Source organism: Monopterus albus, unplaced genomic scaffold (genome assembly GCF_001952655.1).
Source record: "Monopterus albus unplaced genomic scaffold, M_albus_1.0 scaffold50.1, whole genome shotgun sequence".
In the NCBI taxonomy this organism is placed as follows: Eukaryota; Metazoa; Chordata; class Actinopteri; order Synbranchiformes; family Synbranchidae; genus Monopterus; species Monopterus albus.
In genome coordinates, this window is record NW_018127930.1 from 5183355 (window position 1) to 5194030 (window position 10676).

At 39.1% G+C, this 10676-nt stretch overlaps 1 protein-coding gene across 3 annotated transcripts in view; it reads right to left on the bottom strand.

Annotated features, from left to right (window-relative positions):
• plppr1 (phospholipid phosphatase related 1) overlaps positions 1 to 10676 on the bottom strand; it is a 37294-nt gene that overhangs the window by 15349 nt on the left and 11269 nt on the right. For 2 of the 3 annotated variants that reach the window (XM_020601186.1, XM_020601185.1), the window contains exons 2-3: positions 9655 to 9764; positions 1792 to 1980 (exon numbers count right to left, since the gene is read on the bottom strand). In XM_020601186.1, the coding sequence (XP_020456842.1) occupies positions 1792 to 1980; positions 9655 to 9714 (249 nt within the window). In that variant the 5' untranslated portion in view covers positions 9715 to 9764. Of the gene's footprint in view, positions 1 to 1791; positions 1997 to 9654; positions 9765 to 10676 lie in introns of those variants that run through there. The other variant, XM_020601187.1, reaches the window with a different exon arrangement.

Consider the following 10676-nt stretch of genomic DNA (forward strand, 5'->3'; position numbering starts at 1 on the left):
TTTGATTTGATTTGTAGTATAGTGACATTTCTTTGTTTGTGAAGTAATCAGTGCAGAGGAGTCTGTCAAAACTGCACACATTTCCTGGCCAATCAATTAAAGCCTGAGAGCAAAGAATTAAATGCCCTAGATAATTAACATAACATAATTAGCATTCACATAAAATCAGAAAGATTTTATCTGCAGAGAGGCAACAGGACAGTGATATCTCCACAGAAGAAAAATGGGTGGTGTGTGTCCAAGAACAAAACATCTTTAACAATCACATTTCTGATTAAGTGCTTCTTGAAAAAAGGAGGTCTATTTGGAGAGGAGATGTGACAACATAATGTGCAGCAAACATATACAGCACAACTAAAGGTGCTGCAGAACATGTGACACGGGTTTAATAATGAGCTGACCCTGGGGGCCAGACACATACTGTATGATACCTGTTTCCTGGGGTGAAGTTGAGAAGCATGGAGCGACACTGACACCTAGTGGATGTATGTTGCTACTTCAGCATGAGATGACTCAATCAACTTAGATGCACTGTAGACATTGTCCTGCTGCACATTCACAACAACTGCAATTATCATCTAAGCTTTAAAATTAACAGTTTGGACAAGTCTCAGAGGATTCCGAAAATGGTTTACCTTTCCTGCTTTAAATATTTTAATTTAATTGCAGGTAAACCAGGTGTAATGTGGGTTGAACCCTACTTAGATTTATAAGAATCACGGCCCTGGTAAACGTTTACATGAAACAGAGCCATTGTTATCAGTATAAGGTACACCTGTGCTTTTCCTACAAGGACATGTAAAACAGTTTTAACAGATAATGATACAATACTAGATGTGTAAAGTAAATGTCAATTAAATTGCAATGTTGTAATGTGACAATAGGGATATTATATCTGAAGACAATGAATCAAAGGGTCTGTTGGTGTTGAAGACGTTTCACCAATCTATGGGAGTCCCTGCATTCAGCAGAACTGATAAAGCCTGGTGGATGAACTGTGAAACATCCCCAGTTTCAGAAAATTTGCTTTGGCGATACCTTAGGCTCTGGACAACTAAGAATGCCCATGAACGTTCTGCACAGGCACATGTCAGGTTTATTTTCTTTAGGAACTCCAGTCATTGTCCAGGAATATGGACTTCATCAAGTATCACCACATGCAGCTCACATACACAGCTCCTTGTGCTGCATGACTTTACTCTGGTACATTTATCATGGTGTTCTAGAAGCAATACTGAATAAAGTTCACAGTACAGAGCCAAAAGTTCAGTCTGTGAAAGGAGTGCCAAACTTACCAGCTGACCCATAAAAATATATGAACACACTCGTCAGTCACAGTTTGTCATGACATTTTCTTCCATATTGTGTCAGAGAAGCTGAAATATACCAGGAATAGAGAAACAACTGCTGCGGGTTACAGACACATGGGGTGCGTGACTGAATCTCTATACTACATAGATGGTCATAATTCGACAGATAGTTGTAAATTAAGAATGAATTGTAAATGAAGTATGCCACTGTGATATTTCATGTGGAGTGGTAATAATTTTTTTAGTTAAATCTAGTTAATAGAAAACAAGCTGAGAAAAAGAATAGCTTTCAAACATGAAAATCTGTAACCAGTGAACACACAGTTGAAAGGCAGGGAGGCTGAGATGGAGACAGCCTGATTAAACACATTCAAGCCACGTCTGATGATTGCTGTTTACACCCCATCATACAACAAAACAACCTGAGCAGTTGTCAGTTCCTGACAGCTGCTGTGAAACATATAAAATGACTTTTACTCACTATAGCGGTGGGAGCGGCAGCTACCACGCAGTACAGGATGAGGGGGGGGATGAAGCTGGACTCCTCTGTGCCAGGGTACGGCTTCATCAGCTCAGCATCATTACAGAAGAAACCCTGCACGTGCACGCTGAACAGGTCTGTGCACTCCATGTAGTAGGCTAACAGCACCGTGCCAGACATGATGACAAGCTGGAAGAAAAACATGCTGGAGTGAGATGGAGCAAGAGAGTAGAGGAAGTTGAAGAAGAGGAGAAGAAGAAGGAGAATGACAGAGTTGTTAGTTGCACATCACTGAAGGCTGATCTCTTTAATTCAGGCTTTGGTTGTTAAAAAAAAGACAAGTCATTCTCCTGAAAATAAGTTGTTTTGTGGCTGATCCGTGGACATCGCTCCACTCAGCTGTTACCTGTCCAACAACCGCATAAATCTGCTAAAGCCGCATCTCTTTACCTCCCTCTCACTTTCTCTCTGTGTCATGCTAACTCTGCTCGTGTACCAGCACCCCACCCACCATCAGCAGCAGTAGCATCACCATCACTTACCACCTCCTCTCCTTCTTCACCCCCTCATCCTTTTATCCCTCTGACATCATCTTTTGTCTCTGGCCTCCTTTTGCTCCCTTTCTAGAATCAGCTGCAGGCAACTTTTTTTTCCTTATAGAGTATCTTTAGTCACTGATAGCAAACCAAAAATGTAAGGCATCACACAGCAAGGCTCTTAATCTAGCTTCTGAAAATCTGCTGCATTTGTATTACTGAGTCAAAGAAAAGCAAGGCCCTGATTCATCATCACCACAGCAGAAAGAAGTAGGATATCTCAGTGAAGCAGAAGTACTGCCACTTAATGGAAACATTAACAAGGCGTTTTATTGATACAATTTTAATCATGAGGGTACAAGAACTAGTTAAGACTAGTTAAGGTGTCACAAGCAACCATGTCTATGAACAGCTGCTGTGATTCTTGAAACATGCTCAAGCAAGTCATTTGTGATACGACTCTCCAACAGGTGTCACTGTGCCCCTGCAGAAGGATCAGCATCGCTTCAAAAGGAAGACAACACAAGACCTTTCCTCTGCAGCCTGCTGAGCCTTTGTATCCTGATTTATTTAGCGCGTAACTGTTTTAAATATTGACACTTTTTGAACATATTTAAAAAAAACAAAGTTTTTCTGCAGCTGCAAAAAAACAAAACAAAACAAAAAAACTACAAGGTATACTCAGAGATGGAAAGTAAATAAGTAAATGTACTCAAGCACAATTTTTAAGGTATCTTTACTTGAGTATTTTCATTTTCTGCTTTAATTTTACTGTGCCTCAGAGAAAAATACTGTACTTTGTACTCTTTACTTTTATTTGATAACTTTAGTTACTTTTCAGAATGAGGCTAATAAAACAAAATACATTACAATCATAGGATTTATTGATGCTTGAGGTAAAATTCACAAGATAACCAGAAATAATTCAAATTATAAGCACATAAGGTTGTTAACAATAGCTCCACCTTTACAAGCTGCAACATTAAATGTGATGTACACAAGCATTCATCAATAATTATAATTGAATAATATGATGTACATCAGTGTAAACTATGCATTACTTTTACTTTTGGTACTTTAAATATAATGCAGTACTTTTACTTTTGGTACTTTAAATATACTTTGACTTAAGTAACATTTTGAATGCAGGACTTTTACTGGTATCAGAGTATTTTTACACTGTGGTATTGCTACTTTTCCATAAACAAACAATCTTCTTCTTCCACCACTGGGTATACTAAACTAAGGGTAAAATGATCTTTCAGGGTGTAGCACTGTGGTAGCAGTGACAAGCTGCACGTTAACATTAAAATCAGTTACGTCACTAATGGGCATGCTGACTGAGACGAGTCTTCACGACTCTCCTCATCAGACTGTTCACTTGTACTTCTTGTTTCTCTCTCAGTTCTTCACTTGTCTTCAAATCTAACTACTGGGGAAAGCTTCATTTACACATTATTTACCTAACAAATGAACACAGGGTGTGTGTTAGATTAAAGTACCATGTTTCATGCAGGTATTTATGTTGGTTTAGGGACATTAGAACTGTGTGTCAGTTTGCACATTTGCTCCAGTGGGCTTTATGACTCATACTGTAGCTGATGACAGCTGTTGTTGGCCTCAGGCTGGGGTAAAAGCTATTGCATTTAGACCAGTATGGTACTGTTTATGTTGTCACAGACTACAGCACAAGTTACCTTGTACTTTCCCAAATACATTAATTTGCAGCAGAATACAATGAACAGATCTTTGTTGATTTTAGTCAAACAGACTAAAAGTAAAACACGCTTATGTATATCAATATCATACCTTTTCCAATCAAATAAGTAGAGCAGAATTGTTGTTTAATGCAAAACAATTTGATCCACTGTAGAATCTGGAAGGTGTGCAAACCAAACTGGACAATATGGCCAGTGAAGGCAAGAAGATAAAGAGAAAGAAACAAAAAACACTATGTTTACAGTGAAGAGAAGAGAAGAGAAATGTTGGCAGAAAGACTGCTCAGACAGATGGCCATGTGGAGATGTCCAGGTGTGTGTGTGTGTGTGTGTGTGTGTGTGTGTGGGTGTGTGTGTGTGTGTGTGGGTTTCTATGCCAACTCTCTGAATACCACTAAGCTAGCTAGCAATGCTGTTTGCTTTCTCCTGTTATAAAAAATGGCGGCCTGCTGTGAAGAACAATTTTTCTACCGTTCACATGTAGTCCTGCTAAGAGGAACCATAATACATGGTTGCACACCATCATGGTTACACAGTACACACAGCAAATAGCAATGAGCAAAGTAAAGCCACTCAAAATAAACAGAACTCCCCTCACTCCTCTGTCTTAAAGCAACCTGTCTGCACACAGCATCAACATTACAGAGAGAGACAGATGTAGGATAATTTCATGTTTTCATGTTCCAAAAACAAGTTCCAACAGAGTAATCAGCTACAAAATGATTCATGCCTCCTCTGAAAATATGTAAATTCCTTCGCTTGTTGAAAAGCTGTGTAATACAGTACCTTTGGGATCATACATATAAGGAGGTCACATTTACAAGCAAACCTGGAAATGTTTTAGTTCGCATATCTAGAGGGGTGTTTGCTGAACTGTAACATTTGTTGAACTTTATTATTATCGCTGTGATTTCATTTACTTTGGTCTTCATCTTATTTGCATTTAAAGAATAGCTTGCCTCAAGTTCAAATACAACAACAGTTTCTATTAAAGCACCCGCCTGGCTAAAAATAAGGTTTCTGTTACAAAAGCACAGTTAGTCTAGAAGATGAAAACACCTTTAAGCAGGTTCTGGATCATTTTGTTCCCTATAGTTCACTCCTTTCAAATCACATTCTCTCTTCTAGATCTCTATAAAGCTTCTACTGTTTACTGTATTTCCTCTGTCACTCACCCCATCTCCTCTTATTTCTCCAAACCATATATCATAAGAAGTCCACACCAAAACAGCCTACAACAGACAAGCAATTTAAGCTTGTACAATATGAGCTTACTCTTCTTTTGTCTGTCCTGTAGTCTGTAGGAGATCTTACCTGGTTGGCTGGAAGTCAGTCCTATAATTACTTTTTGATGAACATGCTGATATTTGACAGCTCTACTGAAAAGAAAGCAGTGGTGCACCCCAACCCGTGGAGGCTGCTCACCATTTCTGTGAATTTCTCGTGCGCTGGCTTCACTGTGACAGTTCTACACCTGGACAAGTGTCTCTTTCTCTGTAAGGCATAACTTGTGGCTCCATTATATTCCCTCCATAGCCAGTGTCATGCTGCATTAGTTGCGTGAAGGGCAGACTGACAATTCTGGCTGTTGTAAAATTGTTATACAAAGTTATTGCAGGATGCCATTATCCTTCCTCCTTGGAGGATACAATTCACCTCTCTTATCCTAGGGTCTGGCAGGGCATTTTGGTGGAGCCATCTACCTTTGTTAGGTTTTAACAAGCTACATTTCTTGGTGTCATAAGTAAATCACTTACGCGGTCTGGAATTTGCTACTGCTACCATTATAAATCAACTGCTAACAGGGCCCCAGCATAGTAACATATCCTAAATTCTCCTCTTGCCAAAATGAAAAATAAATTATTACTTCATGTTTAAAATTAAAATTAGACTATGTAACTTTTATAAGAAGTAATAACACAATCTTCAACTTGCGAACTTGCAGAATTCAGGAGCTATAAAACACACCCTTGATCAAGTCATTACCTTCAAAGTGTTTGTTGATACTAACTTTACTTGGTGTGGTATGACTAGTAGCTTCAGGTGGCTAGCATTAGCTAGTATGAGCAAACCATAGATAAGATATTGCAGTATTTGTAAGTAGCATTACCAGGCAAGTCTCCTGACTCTTCTTCACTTGTGCTATGTGTGTTCATATACCGTGTTATCAGAGCAACAGCTGTTCAGAAAACGCAACATAACATGGGTTCCCTAGGTTTTCAGAGGGTTTAGGTGCAATCTAGGTCAGGGGTCAACGTTTTAATCAGCAGTAACACTAGGTTACACAAACTACCTCACAGTCTCGCATGGCCGAGTTTATTGTTGTTATAATGTCACCAGTTATTTTATGTAACTGCTTTTGCCAGATGCATCCATCAGCTCTTTTGATGACTTACATACTAGTTCACTCTGGTGCCTAGTTCACTGTCTCATCACTATGAAACGCTGGTCATCAACACAGCTAAACTATATTCATTAGTATCAGACATCAGCCAGAGTTTGTAACTTACTGTATTTTCCAATTCAAACCAACAGCGGTTTCAACTGTGATTTAAATTACATCAACGGAAATGTGTTTTAATGAGAATGGGGCCACAGGTTCAATCTGAAAAACAGGGTAGCCACTGCACCATACAGAAATGACTATCTACCTGTCGTCTCCAATCAAAATCTCCGACCACAGGCAGAGTAGATAGCAGGCATGTTTCCTATCTAAACTGTATAAACAAAACTAGTGGGTTTAATTAGGCTTGTGTGCTGTTCCAAAATGAAATTTATCATGCAGTTCCCCAGATAAAAGCCCCTGTTTAGAATCCCCCCAAGTAAAAATCATATTACATCAGTGCAGCCATGAGAGCGAGAGAGCAACATCAAAAATGATGGCTCTCTGTAGGGATGGGTTGTTTCGTTGTTTGTAACAACAGTGTAAAACAGAATACTGGTGAAGGAGCATGAGTAAGATAAAGGAAAGAAATGGTCCCTAAGGTTGACAGTGGGAGTTGATTGGTTCTTTTCCTTTTCATTTAATTTTTGTAGATAAACCCTGAGAAATCTTGGTGGTCTTGGTTAGATTAATGAAAGCCTGGGACTCTGGCTATATCTATTCTCTCCTCATTCTTCACTGTTCACCTCTCGAGCTCTGCTTTTAATTATTTCTTGCCATTTTTGCAACCTTTTACTTCCTTCCTCCCTGCCTTATTGTACTTACTTAATCTTCCTTATACCATCTATTTTTCTTCTCATCTTCCTGCTCCATCCCAGTCCTCTCATCACACTCTTATTTTTACCCCCTTTCATCTCAGTCCTACTTTCCATTTCATAATCACACCCACAGTAATGACAAATGGCATCAACAAACAATGCCATTGAGGTTAAGTAACAGATGAAAGAAAGGCAACAAGTTACTTGACTAAACAAGCAATTCACCTTAAACAAACATCCTCCCTGTCACTGCCTCTGGCACCGAACTGCACGGCCCAGCTGCTCCAATCAGGTCACCTCATTTAGGTCATGTGACAGCACTGTCTCTCTCTGCTTTGCTCTGCTGGTGACAGACTGGGTGAGTAAGAGAAAGAGAAAACAGTGGAAGAAACAAAACAGGAAGAGAAGAAATGCAGTGATAAGGAGGAGGATAAAGAAGTTGGAAGGGGAGGAAGCACTCCTGTGACACCATGAGAAATAGGAAAAATATATCGAGGGAGGAAGCAGGTTCACTGAAAAGGGGAGGAGAGAAATGAGGCTGTGAGGATGTGACAGAGACATCAAAGAGGGTGAGAAAGCAAAAAGAGGGATGGGCAGAATGAAGAAGAGTGAGAGGAAGTGGAAATAAAGGAAAGGAAACTGAAGGAAGCTTGCTACTCAGCAGGTTATTACAGTGTCTCACAGGAGTACTAACGACTATACTCTGATGCAATATGTAAAAAAATATATATAGTGTGTGATATATTGTGGTATTTAAAAGTAAAATTGATTTTATGATGTCTTGTTTGGTGAGAAATTTGTTTGGTGACAGCACAGTCTTACGTTTTACTTATTTTGATCATAATGTGAAGATACAATAAAATGATGGGTTATCGTTATCATGACTCCAAGTTAAATGTAATTTTACATTCATTTTTAAAATGTGTAACTGAAGATTTTCGATTACACATTTGAAGAGTTTTGCACTGAACATCAGTGCCATTAATATCATTGCATGCGAGTTCAGTACTGTATCCAGTTATATTTCAAATGAGCCATAATTTCTCATGATAGCATGTTGGTCTTCCAGGTCACAATACTCTCATTACTGAGGAGCAATTTACCGGCACTGCTGCAGCAACATCCTAAACACAAAATTTTGAGCTAACAACCTATATTTTGATCTGTGAATGTTGTCACCAACACAATTAATACTTACCAGTTCACCTCCTCTCTAGTTACACATCCTAATGAAACTAATTGCCATCTTGCAGTTGCACATTAGCAATGTCCAACTGAGCATTTAATGCTGAGTTTCAGCCAAGATGCTTTAAAGCTGTAAATGAGCAATGATGACAGGCTATCCAGCAGAAGGACTTTCTACAGCAGCTGAAGGACTTGATGATTAATTATGTGTCACAATAACGTTTTACATAGAAGATGATGCTGCAAATGTGCATGTGTCCACTGTATTTTTATGTTTAAAGCTGCTGTACAGGGGAGTTTGTTTTCACCCGATCTTGCTGTGTGAGAGTAAAACTGACATTTTAATTGACATGAATGAGATTTCTATTATATGAACAGTTTACATTTATAGCATACCTGTCTGACTTATTCTTGTACTGTCAGTATAGGCTGTGCAACTTGGGCTCACTCAGCTATTGTTTCTCATTGTTAAGAGTCTAATCAATACATGTGATTGTGTCTGTATGTGTGATTAGATTAATGTCTCCTTAAAAGAAGTGCAAAACAATCACGTAATTATTTATAAGATGTACTGAGGCAAAAAAAAAAGACAATTTCTCACAAGGCTGCTCCAGAATTTGTAAGGAAGAACATCATGACTCAAGGGGAAAATGATCAATTACAGGAGTCATACTGACTTCCAGTATCTTGGAGGACACACCCAGAAATCAGACCAGTAGCAGACAATTTACATACATTCACTCTCAGTATATAACAGCCATATGTTGAAAGGCTGTCAGAAAATATGACATAAAGGTCAGTAAAGAAGGCAGCATGAGATAAAGGTAGAGGCAGAAAGAGAATCAAAGTAAACTCATCTGAGACTGTTATGCACTATTTCCTCAGTGAGAGTGTGTGGACAGGCAGAGGAGAGTATTGCAAGGCGTCCCGAGACATCTCTCTGATTAAGGACTTTCAGATGACATGGTAATTAAATATGGAGGAGAAGCACAACACTTACACGCACTCAGCTTCCCAATCGTTCAAACACTTTACACTTTACTTAGCTGTGCATAATTTACCAGAAGAGGTCTTTTTTATAGTGGCTAAATTCTCTCTCACACACACACATTCATCATGTGCATTCCCCAAACCAGGGTTAAGAGGCAGATTATCAGTCAAACACGTGCACACACACACACACACACACACACACACACACTCATGTAGATACTCTCTCTCACCTCTACAAAGATGAAACATGGGATGATGGAGTAGCTACGCAGGGTATTGTTGGACGCCATCTCATCTCCTGTTGGGAGACTCCTCCTCTCAGGATTCACAGCAGTTTACTCTGCAAAGACAGGAACATCAAGTGTCAGCGCTCATTAGCTGATAATGACAGAAATGTACCACTGCCATTTCCACCTATGAGAACCACTATACTGACTGGTCACCAGGACCAAACAGAATCTGCACCTGCAGAATTACAATGACAACCCCACAGATTTTCTGCTGATTTTTAAAAGAAGGTAGAAACTCAGAATGCAAGAACGTGTTTGTATGTTTTGTCATTTTCAGCCATTTTCCAAGCCAAGGATCCAAAGTTCACACCTCGACTGGCTAGTTGCACATCTCTGTCTGGTGATTATTTTTTTTTTTTCCATTCTTTACACAACGATCTGTGACACTTCGCATGTCACCTTCTAGAGTTGTTCCCCTCAGTAGCCTATGTGAACAACCCAGGTTAATGTCTATTAATAAAGATAGTCTCCTGACGACATTGTCTGAAAGAGTGCACCGTTATCCCAACTCCGCTCACCGCCTTCTTTTTTACAAGGTGGTTGATCAGTAGACTGTCTAAAGAAATTGAACTTCGCATGTCAGTGGCCATGTGTCCTTAAATTTTATGCTAGTGGGATTTCCAACAGATGTTCACATTTTGAGTGTCTTGAAATGTAGATGAAACAAAAAAAATTCTCAAATTTAAAAGTTCATAAAGTGAACTTACTTTTGCTCAAAAAATAATCAGTTAGCTAAATGAATATTTTCTTTTACATTAAAAGCAAAGAAGAAAAAAAAATCACTCTACAGAACCCCACAGATTTCCATCCCAAACAACTGCAGAAAACTATTAAAAAAAAAAAAAAGAATGAGCAAAACACTGCATTTGGAAAGTCGCCTCTAACCTAACCACTATCCATCTGACCTATAACTAAGCTGTTTATCCTGAGTCCCAGCGGAAGAAAAGGGGGGGGGGGGCCCC